The sequence below is a fragment of the Chiroxiphia lanceolata genome, chromosome 11 (assembly GCF_009829145.1).
Source record: "Chiroxiphia lanceolata isolate bChiLan1 chromosome 11, bChiLan1.pri, whole genome shotgun sequence".
NCBI lineage: Eukaryota > Metazoa > Chordata > Aves > Passeriformes > Pipridae > Chiroxiphia > Chiroxiphia lanceolata.
The window spans coordinates 21,276,770-21,294,758 of NC_045647.1; the positions used below are offsets into that span (position 1 = coordinate 21,276,770).

General features: G+C 46.2%; 1 protein-coding gene and 1 long non-coding RNA gene across 5 annotated transcripts; one reads left to right on the top strand and one right to left on the bottom strand.

Annotated features, from left to right (window-relative positions):
* Positions 1 to 993: 993 nt before the first annotated feature.
* CNBP (CCHC-type zinc finger nucleic acid binding protein) lies at positions 994 to 9,758 on the bottom strand. 4 transcript variants are annotated; one of them, XM_032698626.1, is made up of 5 exons: positions 9,589 to 9,758; positions 3,715 to 3,834; positions 3,364 to 3,456; positions 2,990 to 3,188; positions 994 to 2,060 (listed from the first exon to the last, which is right to left on the bottom strand). In XM_032698626.1, exons 2-5 carry the CDS (start codon positions 3,815 to 3,817, stop codon positions 1,943 to 1,945), a joined length of 513 nt encoding a protein of 170 aa, XP_032554517.1. In that variant the 5' UTR covers positions 3,818 to 3,834; positions 9,589 to 9,758; the 3' UTR covers positions 994 to 1,942. The 4 variants fall into 4 exon arrangements, with proteins under 4 accessions (XP_032554517.1, XP_032554516.1, XP_032554513.1 ...); XM_032698625.1 differs by having other exon boundaries at positions 9,619 to 9,755; XM_032698622.1 differs by having other exon boundaries at positions 2,990 to 3,191; positions 9,619 to 9,736.
* A 146-nt stretch (positions 9,759 to 9,904) lies between these two features.
* On the top strand, positions 9,905 to 15,326 carry LOC116792058. Its single transcript, XR_004358990.1, has 3 exons — positions 9,905 to 12,220; positions 13,407 to 13,534; positions 15,282 to 15,326. It is a non-coding gene; the product is annotated as an uncharacterized LOC116792058 (long non-coding RNA).
* Positions 15,327 to 17,989: the final 2,663 nt, after the last annotated feature.

The following is a 17,989-nucleotide window of genomic DNA, read 5'->3' on the forward strand; positions in this document are numbered from 1 at the left end:
TCATAAATCTTTTATTTAATTAAACATTAAGGAACTCTGAATTGCCAAGGCAGCCGTTTGCAGAACCACCACAACCTGACCAGAGTTCACCTGACATGATACAGCACTATGACCATCAGTTTTCTCAGACACACATATTTTAGGTATCAGATTTCCTGACACCACCTCATTATCAAGTACAGTATCCGCTTTTACAGGTTCCAGTACTCCCAGGTAAGCCTCCTCACTAGTTCAGGAACTGAGTTCTTAGCCCTTCTGCAAAGCCTCACTCTGTGCCAGTGTGCCGAAAGCTCCAAGCTCAAGTTGTTCCTGGAAGATCACAACCTTCAGGAACACTACTGCATGGCTGTGACACTGTGAACAGGTCGCTTCCAAAATTAACAAAAATGTTAACCTGACATGAACTGGGTCATTGTAACAGACGTAGGAGACAAGTGACAGTGCCAATTCAGCTCTATTCCAGCAGAGCTCCAGACCTCATAGCCCATTTTTCACCACTGCAGCACACTCTCCCTGATCCTAACTACACTGACCCCATAGGATCTGCCAGAGCTTGAGGACAGACAGTGGCTCAGAGGCACTTCCAAGCCAGATCTTCACAGCATGTGTTAGACACCCCTTCTCCAGTCCTGCCTTATGGTGAAGCTCCGATGGGCCAACAACTCCTGCACATCCAGGCTTTATTCCCGTAGTGAGGGGATGTGAAAGTACAGTGAGTCAGCTCCCTTTTCATCTGTGCAACTGTTCACTGACCCCCAGTCAACCAGCACAGCACAACCACCCACGGACACAGCCAGTGCAGAGGTTTTAAGCGAGACTTCTTAGTGCAGTGACAGCAGTGAGGGCTCAGGTACTGCCAAAAGAACTGAACTGCTCCAGGCCCCCACCTCCCAGACCCCACAGCTCATTCCCTCCCATTGCCATCTGCAGACACAACGCATTTCCAGCTGGATGGGAACTGAACATAAGACAGTACAAAAGAAAAGTCCAAACTGAACCTCCACATACCCCTTTTTAATATGTTATTTTGCACTGTGTACAGGAAAACCAAAAATAAACAAAAGGAACTTTAGCCAAACTCCCCTTCCTCCTCCAGCTTTATTGATAGTTTAAAATTACATTTTCTATGTTCTAGGACTTCAATTGCTCTTACCATCTTACTTTAAAAACTGATTACAAGCAAATGAAACTCAGTTGTCTAAGTGATATAGTATACAAAAATAACATCTTGATTTCTGTGAAAATGCATTTATTTGCAACTCCTGAATAACTCCAAATTGTATATGCTATGAGCACTGATGTCTGGGTTTCAGATTGACTTTGAGATATTTATTCAAAAGCTTCCCATTACGTTCTGTATCTCCAACACGAACATTCACTGACTGAATTACTGTTACTTTTAAGATTGATTTCAGATTTCTCTCTCTCTCTCATGGCCATTAACAGGCATGTGCATCTTGTTTGTTTACTCCCACTCAGCTATATGCTCTAGGTAGGGCCTGATGCAGATATCACTTGGTGTTAACAGCTACTGAGGTCAGACAATCCAAGGCCATTGTAATAAAATAAAAGTTATGAGGAAGTTTAGACACTTCCAGAATTTCTTTCCTCCTGCATAGGATCACTTCCCTGTAACCCAGAGAGGGTTTTTGCTGGTCTGACTCAACTCTTCCCACTCATCAATCCCTATTCACCAGTGGCACGGAAAGGGGGTTCTTTAACAAAGCATTATACATAACACCTCTACCAAACTAAACATAAACATTTTTGTAGTTAAATGCAGAAAGTTGATTTTTCCACCCCTTTCCTCCTTTTACACGGCAAGTAAAGCTCACTGGCCTGGGAGTAGCCTCTATCTGCCAACCTTTGGCCAGTGAAGAGGATTCAGAGAAAAATAATACAACCATCAATCAGAAAAAGGAGGGGCGACAAAGGAAAATAATTAGGCTGTAGCTTCAATTGTGCATTCCCGTGCAAGGTGCCCTGACTCGCCACAGCGGTAGCAGTTGACTTCGCTGGTCTTGCTGCAGTTGATGGCTACATGGCCAGTTTCACCACACCTGCAACAGAAACAGTTCATCAGAGCCACCCCCAGCAGCCCCTTACAGGAGCAATCCCACCCTGTCAAGTACATTATCTGCTTCACTTTCACGCAACACGACTTCTGCAGTAAAGACTTCTGGTCCTGTGTTCCAGAATTCTTTGACATGAAGGAAATTTGTCTTAACCACAGCCGGAACTGTTCCCAAATGATCCGCTCACACTAATCACTGGATATGCCAAAATCACTGTATGTCAAATACAGAAGGCTTTGGGTGGTTTGGTTCCCCCCCCCCTTGTTTTTTTAACTGTGGGCTGGGTTTTGCCTGCTCGCAACGCTCCTGCCTGCAGTTTAGCTTTGTTATGAGAGTCATTAGTCAAACTAATACACCATGTTCTCTCTCCTTCCTCCACAGAAGGGAATGTTGGTGGGGGTGAAGAATATTGCACTCAGGAACGTGCTGTCTCTGGTGTATGCCTGCATTCAAAACCCAGATAGCACTCTGAAGATGGCATTTCAAACCAATTTAACACCCACTTCTATCCATGTTTATAACCAAGACAACTTAGTGTGTTCATCCTGAGGCTGGCTGTGCCAGTCAGCTGATCTTTACAGCTGAGCTTTGTTAGCTCTGGGATGACATACTGGGCACCCAACCGCAGCCAAGTCTGCGCTGTGAGCAAGCATCTCCTGTTACCTTCTGCAAAAGGACACAGCCCTTTCTCCTGTACAGCCCAAGAGATTTAACACTGCACTGTGTGGCTGTGCAGAGATGTGCATCATGTAATCTGTACTCCCCTTTGCTAATACGTGTGAAAGTCCTAGTTCTGAGCAACAACAGGTAACTGTTCTAAGGAACTCGCTCCTTGGCCAGAGCTGAGGCTGCATTTCAGCCCCAGAATGCATTTCTCACGGCAGGTGCACAGCAGCTGTGTCTGGCAGCCTTACCTGTAGCATTTCACTTTGGTGCAGTCTTTCTGAATGTGCCCGAACTCCCCACAGGAATAGCACTTCTGCTCGTCCGCGTGGTCGCAGTCACGGGCCAGGTGGCCGGGCTTGCCACAGTTGTAGCAGCACTGCTCCCGCTCCCTCTTGGGCTCCTTGCAGTCCTTCGCAATGTGGCCACTTCTACCGCAGTTATAGCAGGCTTCCACAATGGGAAAAACACACCAAACAGACTATAAAACCTTGGTAGCATGAGGGGCAGCATGCTTTGAATGGGGCACATCCCCAGCCTGCTCCCAGGGAACCCCCGTGTCCTTCTCTTCAGCCACAGAGCTCTGCCCGTGGCATTGAAGAGTCGAATATTTAGTGATACTTACCATCCTCCTGGAGATCACAGTCCTTGGCGAGATGGCCAGACTCACCACAGCGGTAACAGATATCCGGCAGAGAGGAGGACATGAACTGGAAGCCTGCTTGGAATGGGTACAAGAAGGAAAAGAAAAAGGCCTAAATTCAGAATATTCTTACGACTCAATCACAAACACTGTCAGCTGAACTGACAAGTCAGCTTCACTCTCCGAGCCTGTGGCAAAGCTCTTCCACAGAGACCATTTCCTTGGTCCTTATTACCAATCTGTAGGTCTGTCAATGCCAGTTTTACACCCTACCCACAGCACTCAGCCAGACACCCTGCTATACAACCAAACACAGCCACAGCCAGCACTCACCTCTGCCACGGCTCCTCATGCCACGGCCACGGCCGATGCCAGAGGGGCACTCCCGGGCCCAGTGGCCACTACGGCCACATTTGAAGCACTCGTTGCTGCTCATGGCTGCAGATCAGCTGTCTGAGCAAGAAGGACATGTTAAAACACCTTCTCCTCCCCCAGCCAAAGGCTACATTAAAATGAGAGACTCAGAGGTTTCCCATCCCCCCAGCAAAGGCAATGCAAACCCAACAGGACTTCTGGCCAACTCAATACTTTTCTGCAGTATCTCATCACGACTACTGAAACTACTGTGATGGATGAAAGTCTGCCTCCACTTTGCCTGAAGTAAGGCAACTTAGAACAGATAAAGAAACTGTGTTCTATGTAACTTTCACTCCTTTTCGTAGCCAATCTTTGCTTCAAGAACTTACAAAATACTCAGGGAGAGGGAAAAAGTAAACCCCTTTAACTATTGTATTACCAGCCTTAATGTTGTTCTTTCAGTAAAGCACTTTCCTCCTCAATCCTATGAGTTAAACTCAAAAGCAGCTACTTATCTGTACAAGTTATTTCCTCCTGGTAGTTGTTACACCTTCTTTAAAAGTCTGCCTAGCAGCTACTACCTTTATTGACTAATCAAGCTTCACTCTAGAAGCTAAGTGTAAGAATAAGCAGCATTAAACCTAAAGCATTGAAGAACACATTAGCTAAATGTCTTTTACAACCTAACAGTTAGAAAAACAAGAATTACAATTTGTATTTGTAATTAACCTATAGCTCAGGCTGCATATTCCACTCCCAGGTTCACATGAAAGAAAATGTTTTAAGACATCAGGTTTCCCAAAGGACAGCAGACACTTGCCAGGTATCTCAAAGGGCTAACTCACAAAACATCCTTAGAATGCTCTGGAAGCAACAGACAGACAGGCCTGCCCTACAGCACAAGCCCAAACGGAAAATGGAGGTGAGCAGAGCCAGCCTGCACAGCCCACTGAGGCTGTGGGGAGGATGGGGCAGGGCAAACACACGGCCACAGCTCCCCTGAGCTGTGGGACACTTACACAACACTTCCAGAACTACAGGAAAAGAATGAGGAAGTTACACAGTTAAACTGGAGTCTTTTTTAAAGTGTGCTTGAAGTTTAAAGTACACTAGTCTGAAAACATGCATGTCAAGCACTGTTTTGATGAAATCTCCTAAAGTTTAAATACCTCAAAAGCCATCTCCCAATTTATTATTCTTAACCCAACAGAAGTACAATCGTTATGTGGTATGTTTGGCAGTTTACCTGATCCTCCTGTAACCCTACAGTTCATACAAATTACAGAACACTCCCCCTCCTCCCAGACCATCCAGCATCCCAGATTACAGCAAAAGTCAGGGGGCAGAGTCTTGAAAAAAGTCACTACAGGAGCAGCACAATGACACATGACCTCAAGAAGGAACCAGAATTAGCATCCTGACATTTAGCTCTTAAATGGAGAGCATATATCTAAACATGAATTTTAATTACCTCTACCCCAATGTTTAACAAATTTACTCTGCCTTTTTACCAATTCTTCTCCCAAAACACATCCTCTCTCTGATGGTCTTCAGTACTCAAGTGATTCTTCCAACCACAGTATATGGCTGAGAATTTAAAATACAAGAGATACAAACTTCAGTATGTTATCTCTGTAATCCCATATCTAACTTTCAGCTGGACCAGATGATGGTACGTGTCCTTAAAATGAAGTTCTGCAATGAAAGGGTGCAAGAAGATCTCAAACAGATCTAAACAAGACTAAAACAACTGGTTGTCCAAGCATTTAATAGATACCCTTGATTTTACACATAACCCAGTCTTCTCTGCTTCCTGTCAGTGCCCAAAATTTCCAAGCGTCTCCTGAGGATGCCCAGGGTCGAGCACTGCCCGCTGTGGTGGCAGCAGCTGGCACTCACTGTGCCATTGTTTACGCCTGTGTTCATAGCAACCATGTTGACACTGCAGAACAGGGAAAACACAGGCAAAGCCAACTGCAGGAGTTGGGCTCAGGCACAACAGTTGATGCTGCTTCTAATTTTCAAGAGGGACAAGATGGGGTCTCTGAAATATATACGCTCTTCACTCACAACTCTTCCGAAAAGTGTTCACATTAAAACATTATCAAATGGCAACATAAGATGTGTTAAAGAGAGCAAAACAGCATTGGCAGCAGCTGCAGCAGAACTGCAGCACATCTGAACAGACATTCCACACTACCAGATCTCACTCCCATGAACCTGAGGCTATGGTACAATGTCACAGGACTGAATCCTCCCCACAGAACCAGTCAGGTTAATACGTGATAAGAGACAAATGCCTAACAGGTGAGCCAGACCTGCTTTACATGCACAGAGAAGTTCTGATATCAAGACTAATGGCAGCTTACCTCCAGTCTGTCTATCTGCCAGTCCAGGTCAGGACCTGCACGAGGGATAAAAGCTCACCACTCACCGCCCTAAAGGAGTCTCAAAAGTTTTACATCTGCTTCAGAGTTTCTTCCTTTATAACTGCCCCTTCAAAAGGAAAACCTCAAGTTTCTTTTTCTCTTTCTCTCAGCAAAACGGCAAAGATTTCACCAACTGAGTAAGAAATCTAAAGTCAAAGAACAGTCTCTGCAACTATCCTTCAAGACTACTGGAGAGTCATTTAAAAACCTTTATCTCCAGAGGCCCCTTTTTCCCCAGAACTCAGAGGTACTGGAAGGTTACAGCTACCATACAAGTGTGATTACAAAGCACACTTCCCTATCTTCAGATACCTTCAGTACATCCAAGAACCCAAGAGTTTGCCTGGAGTTTCTCTTCCCATGGTATTTCCATGTTTAACTTCTGCATTCTTCCTGTAAAGGATCTGAGACTCAGCACACGTTCAGCAGCCAGAGGTGGCTGCAGCTGACACTGGTTTTACTTGCCCCACCTTCTAAAAGCCTTTCATGGGACAGAATTTCCCAGCAGTGTGAACTGTAAGGATTCAATTTCCAGGGGAAGCCAACAGCCACCTCGAAAGGGTAATATCCAGAGAAGGCTGGATCAGAAGACAAGTCCTTAAATGAACAGCCTCCAAGCACTTTGGACACCATTACAGCTTTACTTCCAAGAGAAAAAAAAATGAGTGCACTAAAAACCACCCAAGTTCAAATGCTCCTCTATTAGTCAATACTCCTCCATTTTGTCATCACAGGCAAGTTTCCAGCAGTTCCTTTTATCTATCAAGGCCACCTTAAGTAAGCCTTTTGCAAGAAAGCTACTTAAGTCTGCTTGTAAAGTTTTCAGTCCCAGCTCTCACTGTTCTGTGCAGTTCAGATGTGTTACACAAAGCAGCCTGTCCTGTCTGTCCATGTGTCATCGTCCCCGCCCCCCCTCACATACCAGAACAGGATTTTTACCTCACCAGAGCAGGAAAAGCAGTAATGGAAAACAAATCACAACTATGGCCTCATGTAGCATTTCTGAGACAGGTCAAATTCTGCAAGGTATAGTAAGGCAGTGCCTCACAGAATAAGATTTGAAAACTTCTGTAGCTTTACAGTTAATATATACTCAAAACTCCTAGAACAGGAGAGGTGCTATTAAGGTCCAATTCTCACACACAAGATTCAGCAATAGCCGAGCCTGTTTTAGTAGCCCATCTAGAGCTGATGATGGACAGAACTGCCACTAAGCTCCACTCTAACGCTTATTTTATGGCTTTCAGCCTCGATGCCCTCCAGGGAAGAAGTTGTTTTAACAAACAAAAATAAAACTGACTTGGGCTCCTCATAGTAAAAAGGAAGCTGAACTTCAACACCAGTAGTTCCTTAGCATTTAACAGCCCTGTACAATAGGGCCGACTCTTCACTGTGTTTACTAGGTGCTTCTTTCAACCTACTAGTACAACTTGAAGTCAGTATCAGCAGGACTTCACCCCTTCAATCAAAGCACAGACCAGATAAAAGCCCTTGCCAGAGCCAGCACACGTAAGAGCCCTTTAGCAAGTCAGTTCTGTCACAGGCCAACGTTGAGAAATTAGCCACTTCTTTCCAGGCCGTTGGTGACCAACCCACAGCACCACACCTGAATGGGGCAAGTCAGCCCCGAGACAGCCTGAGCATGGCAAACCCCCAATGTGACAGGGAGCATAGCTCTGCTTCCCTCAAAGAAAAGACCGAAAGGGCAGAAAGGCCTGCTAACCTAAGCGCTAGCATTTAGTTTCAACAGAAAACTCCAAGTACTACTCATTTTAAATGAGTTTTTATTTCCCAAGCAAGATGTAAGTTCTCAAACACGACTATCACCAAAGCTACTCAATACTCAAAAGATGAATTTCCACATCTGTAACCTAAAAACCTGCTACAGCAGAGTTAGTGATGCTCTTCTCTTCCACTTTTGTCCCCACTAGGATGAAATACAAAAGTATTCTGACCACCAGAAAACATTACACCAATTCTGAAAGAAATTAGCTTGAAAGGTCAGGAAAACCTGTAGAAGTGGAAAGTCAAGCCCCTATGCTCCATGTGGGACCCGTCTGCATTTCACAGTCACACTGACCCAGGAACGCTGAACATTAACTCAAGAACTGAGAGGGTAGAAGCCAGGACAAAAGGACATCCTGACTTCAATTACACGGGTAATTCTTGCATAGCTCTGTTAACACAAACCAGGAAGAGAAATAAAGTTCATCCAAAAGTGACTCTGCAGCACTTTCTGCCTACCCATATGTGGACTGGGAGAAACCACATCTACCAAACGTGCACATTTTAGCCATAAAAAATACAAGGGGAAGATGGTATCTGTATGGACTTTTAAGTTGAAAGAAAAGCAAACAACAAGAGCAACATGGGAAGCTTTTAACATAAAAGTCAGTCCAGACTTTAGCAAGGTCAGTTTAAATGGCAGGTTAAACCTGTAACTCGCAGGGTTGTTGCACAGCCCCAGTGAACTCATTTAACCTCTTCCCGCGGAGGGTAGATGCAGAATTGCCTCTCTAGGCAAGTCTGCACTGAGGAAGAGAAGACGGACCACGCAATCTTAAAGCTGCATGGAAATGGGATCGCATTAGGTGCTTAGAGGAAAACAAAACCCACTATTAAATATGACAACGCTGAATTCTGTATGAGTAACAGCGGTTACTTGAGAACTACGCCCGACAGGAACTCAAATAAAAGGCCGCCCTAGAGCCCGCGCTGTGCAGATGGCACAGGCTGTTTTTCCTATCCATTTATAGGTCACACTTGGATTTGAAGCAGGCCACCCGTGCCTGTGGTCGGAGCAAACAGTTGCGACACCTCGACCCTGTGTCTCCGGCAGCACCTCACACGTGGGGAGCCACGTGGTGCGCGGGCCGCGGCCCCGCCGACGGGACTTTAGCGGGGACTTAAAAATGAAATTAAATGAAATTAAACACAGAAAAAGAAGAACAAACAGTTTAATTCCAGGCCGTTCCCCGTAACCCCCGGGCTCACAGGATCTTCTTCTCCCCAAAGTCGCTGGCGCACGGCCGGGCCGCGCTCCCCCTGCCCAGGCCCGGGCGGCCACGTGCGGCCCTGCCCCCCTCCACCGCCCCGCGGGCCAAGCGTGCAGCGGCCCCAGGCCGCGCCCGGGCGGAGCGGAGCGGCCCCCCCGCACCCCGGGCGGCGCAGGCTCCCTGGGCGCTCCCGGAACCCAGCCCTGACTCAGCCTCCGCCGCCGCCCTTGCCAGGCTCGCGGCCACCGCGGCCCCCCCGCGCCCTGGCCCGTCCCCCGCCCGGCCCGTCCCGGAATGGGGCCCGGAATGGCGCCCGCGCCCACCCGCACTTTCCCGCGCTAGGCCAGAGTGCGCCAGCGCCATCACCGCCCCGCACGGCGCCCGCGCTGCCGCCGCAGCTCCCGCCCCGGGCCCCCACGGCTCACCGGCCACTCCCTCGCGGCCCCCGGCGGTACCTGCGGTCCGGTCCCCCCACGGCCGCGACCCCCGCACGACTCGGCCCCGCTCGCTCGCTCGCTCACTCGGTGCCGCCGGTCCCGCTGCCTGCGCCACACGCGGTGTGCACACGGCCCCGTGCCGCCCCGCCCGCCGCTCTGCGCACGGCTCGCCGGGGGCGCACCCAGCCAATGAGCGCTCGGCCCTGCTCCGCGCGGCCAATGGGAGCCGTGGGCGGGGATACCCAGCGGCGGGGTGGGCGGGACGCGCGTCCCGCGCGCGGGCGGGGGCGGCCATGGCGGCTCTGGGGGTGCGCTGACCAGCCGTGACTCATCGCTGCGCCGGGGGGCAACACGGCCCTACACGCACCTGAGAGCCGCGCCGGAGCTGCCGGAGCCTCTGTTCAGCTCCCTCTGCTCGGCTCCCCCCGCCCGCCGCTCGGCCCCGCTTCCGGCGCCGAGCCGGGCGGCCCGCAGGGTCTGGTGGGACACCCCACACGCCCCAGCGGGGCTTGCACGGGACTCGCCGTAGCCCCATCCCCTGCAGCCTCCGCCCGCCAGGGCTCCTCTAGGCCTCGTCACACTGCCAGCGCGGCCTTGCCCGGACACCGTCAGGCGCCGGTGCCGCCCTCGGCAGAGCCCGCGGTGCGGGGTCGGGGCTGAGACGGCCCTGCGGGACCGGGCCGGGGCTGAGGGGCGCGGGCAGGCCCGGGCCGGGCTCAGCGCGGCGGGCAAGGCCACTGCCCGCCCTCCAGGGCCGTGAGGCGCCGCCGCCATCTTGGCGTGGCGCGGGCGCCGCCGCCGCGCAGGAAATGGAGGACGCGTGGCCGTGAGGGCACCCGGGCCCCCTCAGCGCGGAGGGCGCTGCCGAACACCCGCGCGGGGCTCCCACGCGCTACAGCCCAAAGACACGAGAGGAAAAAAGTTGTTTTGAGTCACTTAACAAAATTTCCACTCGGACTCTGTGCTGTACGCAAAGCTTAGGAATAGTGTTCCTGCTTGGTGTTCTGAGGTTGTTTACATAAATCCTCTCCTTTGTGCCTGGGAACTTTGCAAATGAATTAGTGACCAATTTTATTGCCTCGAACGCACTCCCACGTTCATGGCCTGGCAACTACAACACACCAGCAGTGTCCAGCATCAGTCGTCATCCTTTTGTTCCAAGTCACACCGTTTATGTTTAAAAGTCTTTCCTTCCCAGTCCATCAGTTACAAGAAGGACCCGCCGAGCCCCGGGGCTCAGAAATAAAATGTGGGGCTGATCGTGAAGATGTTTTGGACTGACCTTTCCTCAAGCTGTAAATCTAATATTATAGCACTATAGTTAAGTTTCTTTTATTAGACTATGAGTAACAACGTATGTCTTTTCCTCGTGTTAAGTGCAGCTCATTTAAGATGGACTTTACGTGAGTTTATTTGGGGTTTGTGCGCTGTATTTGCGTGTCTGTTCGGTGTGTTTATAATGAGCTGTATTTTCCACAGAGCTACACCCGCTGTGCATCAGCACGGAGGTGTGAAAAGGGGACCTCTCAGACCTATCTCTGCATATTACTCTATAATGTCTGACAAACTTATGCCAGGTCTTGTTCTGGCATTTGTTTCACAGCACTGTAAAAAATATCAGCATCACCAACAAGCTTTGAACCTGTAATAATATTTTTTCCATTCATTACTTTTTTTGTCTTTACTGTCATGGTTCAGCATTATTTTCGTGGCCTTGGGTTGCCTCAGATACATTACAATCCTGTTCACAAGTAGTTGCACTTTTAGTTTTCATGGCTAGGGATACAGGAAAGAAAAACAATGTGTGTAGCTAAGCAAGTGCTCAGAGCTTCTAAATCATGAGTGTGTCTGCACTGCATTAAAAAAAACCAATCAAACAACAGATCAATGTCACTCAGAAAGGCTACAGAGACAAAATCACATATCGTCAATTTTTGCAGCAAATCTTTTTTTAAAGTACTAGAACCTGGTCTCTCTATGAGTCAGGAATTTCTGACCAACAAACCAATTGTAATACAACTTTTCTAACTTTTCTTGTGTTTCGCTGGTTGTACTTCTTGAACTGTCCATGAGGCCAGGAAACTCCAAACTTAACTTTGGTGGAACCTGTAGACTTTCTGTCAGCAAAAGTTTTTGTGACTGATAGAGATGGTAAATTGCCCTGAACAAATGAAAACTTTATTTAGAAGAACTTCAAATCATACACTGGACTCTCCCTTACTTGAAATGGAAAGAGGGTGCAACTGTGAGTGAAAATGCTTTACTCCAGAAGAGTTACTGCTGGTGGCACATCAATTAATCACCCTCCCAAAGTGAACTGCCTCAAATACAGCTCCAGTTCTTATAATACAGGATATTTTTAGCTGTGTTTCATTATAATGGAGGAAATTCTCCTCCAGCAGATAGTAAGAGAGTCTTCTAACAGTGTTTAGTTTGTGTACTTGCCCCAAGAATTAATTTGGCTTGTTGTATCTTAGTAAAGCTTGCAATTCTTGTTTTTCAGGTTCCTCTGATATTTAGGCAAAGGATAGTCTTGCAGTTACAGAACAAAAGTGAGAAGCATGACATCTATTCCTGGCTCAGTTACTTCCTAGAGAAAACAAAGGAGACAGAGAACAAGGTAGAAGTACAAAGTCTTTTCATTTCTTGTGTTCAAGGAAAATATAATTTGATGTCAGTTCCAGTCTCTGCCCCAAAAATCCCAAGCCTTAAGAGCAATTTATGAATATCAGTGCTCAGAGGAGCTCAAGTACAGTAATGGCTGAAGGTAATCTGTTCTTTCAGCAATATATCTTTCCTAATGCAGACAGTTCTTAGAAGTGTTGGATGAAGAGCCAAATGATTTTAAGACGAAATAAAACAACAAATCAGATTTTGTGACCCATGCTGTTGCATTGTTTTCCTCTGAGTGGTTGGGCCTGTGGGTAGAGAATTGTTTCAGTTGCTGGGCAATTGTCATTGCCTCAGCCACGTATTTCCATTGTTAAAGCAAACCTTACTTCATTTTGTATATGGGATTTTTCAAAACCAAGAAGACCTAAAATAATCATTACGGGTTGCAAGTATTCAAAAGAGAAACTGCTTTTACAGCATTGTTGACTTTAAAGCAATCTGTCAGCAGCAGTGTCAGAACAAGTGGTGGCTGTTTCCTGTTCCTTCCCCCATTCCCAGCCATTCCTTTTCCTCCCAGGAGGCCACAGCAGGGCAGGAACACCCCCACCTTTCCCCAGGTCTGGCCCTGGGATGCTGTGCCCTGCCCTCTGCAGCAATGGAATTCCAATGGTCTAAGAGTCTGCAGTCAGCTCTGCGTATTTATTTGTTTAAAAAAGCCACAGTCAACTGAGAGCTGACACAACCCCAGTGAAATCAGCTGCTGTACTGACAGAGGAGAGACTGCTTAACATTTGTCCACATCAGTGACAGTTCAGGAGGCATCACGGGTGATCGGAAGAGACTTTTGACATGTAGAAGGTGTATATTCCCTATATTCCCTGGATGATGCAACAGATAGCAGGAAAGATCTACCTGCTTCTTTAATGAAGTATTCATATTCAGGCTTCATGGCTGAATTATTTCATAGGCTTATATATAATATTTATTATTTTGAGAATATGTCTATGTTAAATTAGCTACATACAGTCCTTTAGGTTGAAATGCGTCTGGCTGAAGAGAAGCAATCATACGGACTGATTCCAGATTCTTAGTTCAGTTTGATGTATTATAATTAGCTGATGAGATTTCAGATAATTGCTTATTTAATGTATATAATAGTACAAGTGATGACTTAGCTCACGACTGTTGCACAGATACCCACATTTAGAGTCAGGCAAGAAGAACTTCCTCTGCTAATGCCTGTGTATGGAGATAAAACCTGGATGTGAAGGCACCACGAGGTCATACCCAGCATAACCAATGGCCAGTGTACCAGGCTGAGGTACAGGGAGAAAATGTCTCAATAAAGTATCCTCTAAAGCACATTCTTTGGCATGGAAAAAACACACAGACATCTTTGTGCTCTTCTCTTATTTTTAAAACAACCTGTTGAATAACCTGTTGTATGCCAGCTGCTCAGGATGCTTTAATGTCCGTCTTTAAGCTGTCATTTCTTTCTGTCACACTGGCAGTTGCACCACTGAGCCCATTTTTATGTCTGTTAAGATGACTACACTTTTAAAAATTTTAAAATCACACCAATATTTGATGGTCTGTGTGGCACTTCAAAGAGCACGTGGTGCATGGTGGAGCAGTGCTTGATGCAGGATGGCTCTGGGACCACAGACAGAGCAAAGACTGAAAGATGACCTGCATAACCTGGAGAGTTAGAGGCACTAAAACATGATAATAATATAGATGTTCATGTGTACATAGTGTTGATGTAGTTCTGGTGTCCCTCTAAAATGGGATATGCAACTGAAGGGGCAGTTTTTGTCATGCTGCTGCTTCTATTTATGAGCAGTGCCCCAAGGTTATCCCTGACAATGGGAGTGCCCTGAGGCACAGGGACTCTGTTCTCAGCTGTCTGACCCGGCATGTGCCACTCCATCTACAGCCCGGGCTGCTCCTGCCTCTCAAATGCTTCTCTCTCTTCTCCCAGTGATTTACACAAGGGATTCCAAAATTTGAGTTCTACTGATGAGGGATCAGTGAAATCTCTATGTGGTGTTTACTGAAAGTAAAACTAAAATATTAGTGATAACCTTAACATGATCAGATAGATGAGCCCAAGCCTTCCATGATGCTGATGATTCCAGCTGAGTGCTGGTGCGATTCTGTTCACTTTAACGGGGTGTCTCCTGATCTGTGGCTCCAGAGGAGTCCCAGATCCCACAGTGAAACCTTCCCTTTGCTGGACACTGAGACTGAGCTGTGTAGGATGGATTTGCAAGTCTCCATTTGAGGGTCTTAATCAGCCCATCTTATATCAGCGTGTTTGATATCAAGGAACTGGAGCTGGACCCCGAAGTTTTTACCCTGTTGAGGGGACATCCCCTCATGTCTATGCCAGTTAACTCTGGGAACAAAAGACATTCTTAGGAAAGAAAGAGTATGTCAAGACTACAGTGTCAGACCAGGCACAACCAGATGCTAGAACAGCTCTTAAGTTTTCCAGAGGCAGCTGTAAGCAGGGAAAACAGCCTGTTGTAACCTGAGCGAGGAGAGCCAGAGCCTTGAGGAGCAGTGCAAAAGCAGAGCTGCTCCCAGGGCAGGGTTCCCAACCTACTTTGGATGCAGCAACACAGCTTGGCTCCAGAACTGAAATGAGCTCTTTATCTGGACTTGACCAGGCTCCAAGGGATTTCAGTAAGAGGAGGCTGAGTCAGGACTTGGCTATAGGTGGATCAGAAACTTTGCACTGTTTATTTATTAAATATATCCCATCTGGTGTCCTGTTTGTAGCCTGCCAAAGCAAAAGGGATTAAAACCTTCTCCCCCCGACATCTCAATATCAAAATAATGAGTAAAACTTTTTTTCCCCTCAACATTATTCCTGGGATAAGCTGTCAAGCAAGCAGTTGAGTTGTTGCGCCTTTGCCAAGAAAGATTTAGCAGCATGATAACGTAATGGAAAATATTATAGCCACGTTCCTTTCACACATAAATTTTGTGCAGAAAGATTGACATCTAATGGGAGGAAAAAAAAAGTTTGTGTTAATATTTATGTGCTTTATTGTTTTCTCCAGTGTGGTGTTTTACCCAAAATACTGCAGAGGATTTGGGAGAATGAGATAAGTGAAGTTATCCCACCTTGGATTCAAATGTGGATATAGAACTGAGAGCATCCTTTCAGCTGCATTAACTAATACAAAATACACTTAAATAATACAAAGAAATACAAAGAAAATTATCAGAAATACTCCTTTGATAACCATAAGATTATTAAAAGAGATGTTCACTTGAAGCTGTGCAAAGCCAGTTTGGGGGTGTGCCTGTCAGGAAGGAGCAGTGGGAATAACTCACAGGGAAGGAGAAATTATCTAATAAATGTAAACATTGGCAACAACAAAAAGCTAACTGAATTCCATGGTAATTTCCACCAGGTAACAAATGAAAACAATTGGGCCCTACCAACGGGAGTGACAAACTGTTCTGTAGTTCCCAGAATATTTGTATGTGCTAAAAATAAGCACAGCTCACTTTAATTGCACGAGAAACTACAGGCGGAGGGTGAGTGAAAGGTCATAAAAAGGTACTGGCTTGGAGGGAGAAAAAAGCACCAGAGCAGGCACATGAGAATTCAAAGTTGTGACAAAGATGTGTATGTGAGATACTCTGCAGAGCTAAGCTAATAGAGTTGTTTTAATTACAAGATCAAAGTTAGAGGAAGAATACAGCTGAGGTAGTTTTAAAGGTTAAAAAAGCCCAGATACTGTGGGGTTCCCCAACAGTGCAAACATACTGGGTTTGGAATTATAAAAGTGAAAATTTACAGGAAAAAAAACTCTTATAAATTGCCCTGACTTCCACTCTTTTCATGTCAATTCCATATGAATTAGATAGAAACAAGACACCTTTTCTCCTCATAATTGTATAATTATATAATCTTTCATCTGTTTGTAACAACAAAGCTAAACTTACAGGTTTGATTGATTCAGCCAAATAAAAAAAATCCCCAGCTCCAGTGAAATCTCATAGTAAGTCACATCATCCTACACATCCTTCTGTGTGCACAGAGCCAGGTCCTGCTCTTCTCCCGTTGGGACGTTCTCCAGTTGGTTTGAGGATTTCAAGCCCAGAAATGCAAACATACATTGCAAAACCACACAGAGGGCCTGCTGGGCCTTGCTGGGGTTTCACTGGTTTGAGCAAGACTTTTTCTTAGGAAGGAACTGTCTTAATTTCCTGGGCTTCTCATTAACACGGGTAAAACTGAACTTGATGAATAGCTTCCAGAGTCTTGAGTTTCAGAAAAGGATTTCCTCATGAGCACGTATGGCCTGCTGTATAAATCCATAGTTCCTAATTCATAAGAGGAGGGACCTTCTCTGTATAAATAAATAAATAATTTTCTTCTGTTTTCCAGCTTTCTGAATTGAAGCAGGGATCCTGTGGGTTGAAATAAACCCTGATAATACAGGTAAGAACTTCATTTCTGTCCTGGGATACACACCCTGCCATCACTCTTCCCTTTCCCAGTCTCAGGGGTTTGGACATCTCTCCAGTGGGATCTATTTTGTGATGTTGTATGCACTGAAATTTGTTTTCCCCTGATGTTTTTTCTTCCCAAGTGGTATCTCTGGAGTGGCTGGAAAACCCACCTGCACATTTTGTGTGTTGCGCATAGGTTGTGATGTGTAACTAAATTCCTTTTGCCAGTGCCACAAGAGGAAAGTGTATCACTCACTGGTCCTTTGCTTCAGAAAAGAGGCTCATAATGGAAAAATACTGCTATTAAAATTAGAGGCTTGAGCACTGTTATAGCCCAAAGTGGCAGAAACAAGCAGTGAGAAGGAAAGATGTTCCTTCCTGTGCGCTCTGTGGCTTGAACAGCTGCATAAGGAACAGAAAGGGAGAGTCGCCATCCACTCTGGTGCTCAAGCACAGCCAGGGGAAGAAAATGTGCCCAGTAAAAAGGGACTCTCTCTTGGAAGAGAGCAGGAACAGGCCTGCCTGAAGCACAGCTTAAATATTGGATGAGTTTTTAATACAAAATAGGAAGTGATTCTTGAAGATCGTAAAGACTGATGGAGGAGTCAGAGTAAATCCAAGTCTTTTGGCATACATGGAAATGCTGTTTGAATTTCTTACCCCACTACATGAGCAACGAGACTTCACACTTCTAAGGCATTTTTTCTCCAGTGTTTCGTGATTATTTGACCAACTTTACAACATGTTGGGTATGGAATCATAGAATTGTTAGGCTGGAAAAGACCTTCAAGATCATCAAGTCCAACCACTCCCCAGCACTGCCAAGGCCACCATTAACCCATGTCCCCAGGTGCCACATCCACAGGAGAAGATAAACAGGTTCCTTGAGTAGAAACAAAGATCTGCCTAAAATGTGCCAGTGTTTCCATTGTGGCCAGTGTTTCAATTGTAGTTCTTTTAGGAAGACTTTACAAGAATAGTAAAAAGCAGGAACAACCTATAATGTAATTTTTAAGAGACCTGTCAGCGTAGTTTCTGTTTCAATGCCAGCTAGAGATGGGGGCATAAAATGTTTCCATAGCCTGCAAAAGGGAACTCCCAATACCCTGCATGAGGGATTTAGGCATTACTGGTGCATTTGGCACAAAATATCAAATTGTGTGTATGGACTTCACAGCTGCAGACACCTGGTTTTCAAGACATTTCTGATTCCAAGTTGATGGTATGACATATACTATATATGACTGGCTTGTTTTTATATAAACACTGTAAAAGTAGAGAGAGTCACCTAAGAGAAGGATGG

Excerpts from the sequence above, each read along its gene's own strand:
- CNBP (XM_032698622.1), bottom strand. The coding sequence starts at position 3,817 with ATGAGCAGCAACGAGTGCTTCAAATGTGGCCGTAGTGGCCACTGGGCC. Across the intron at positions 3,192-3,363 it reads CTGTGATCTCCAGGAGGATG|AAGCCTGCTATAACTGCGGT; the intron begins GTAAGTATCACT and ends TTCCCATTGTGG. Across the intron at positions 2,061-2,989 it reads ACCAAAGTGAAATGCTACAG|GTGTGGTGAAACTGGCCATG; the intron begins GTAAGGCTGCCA and ends TTTCTGTTGCAG.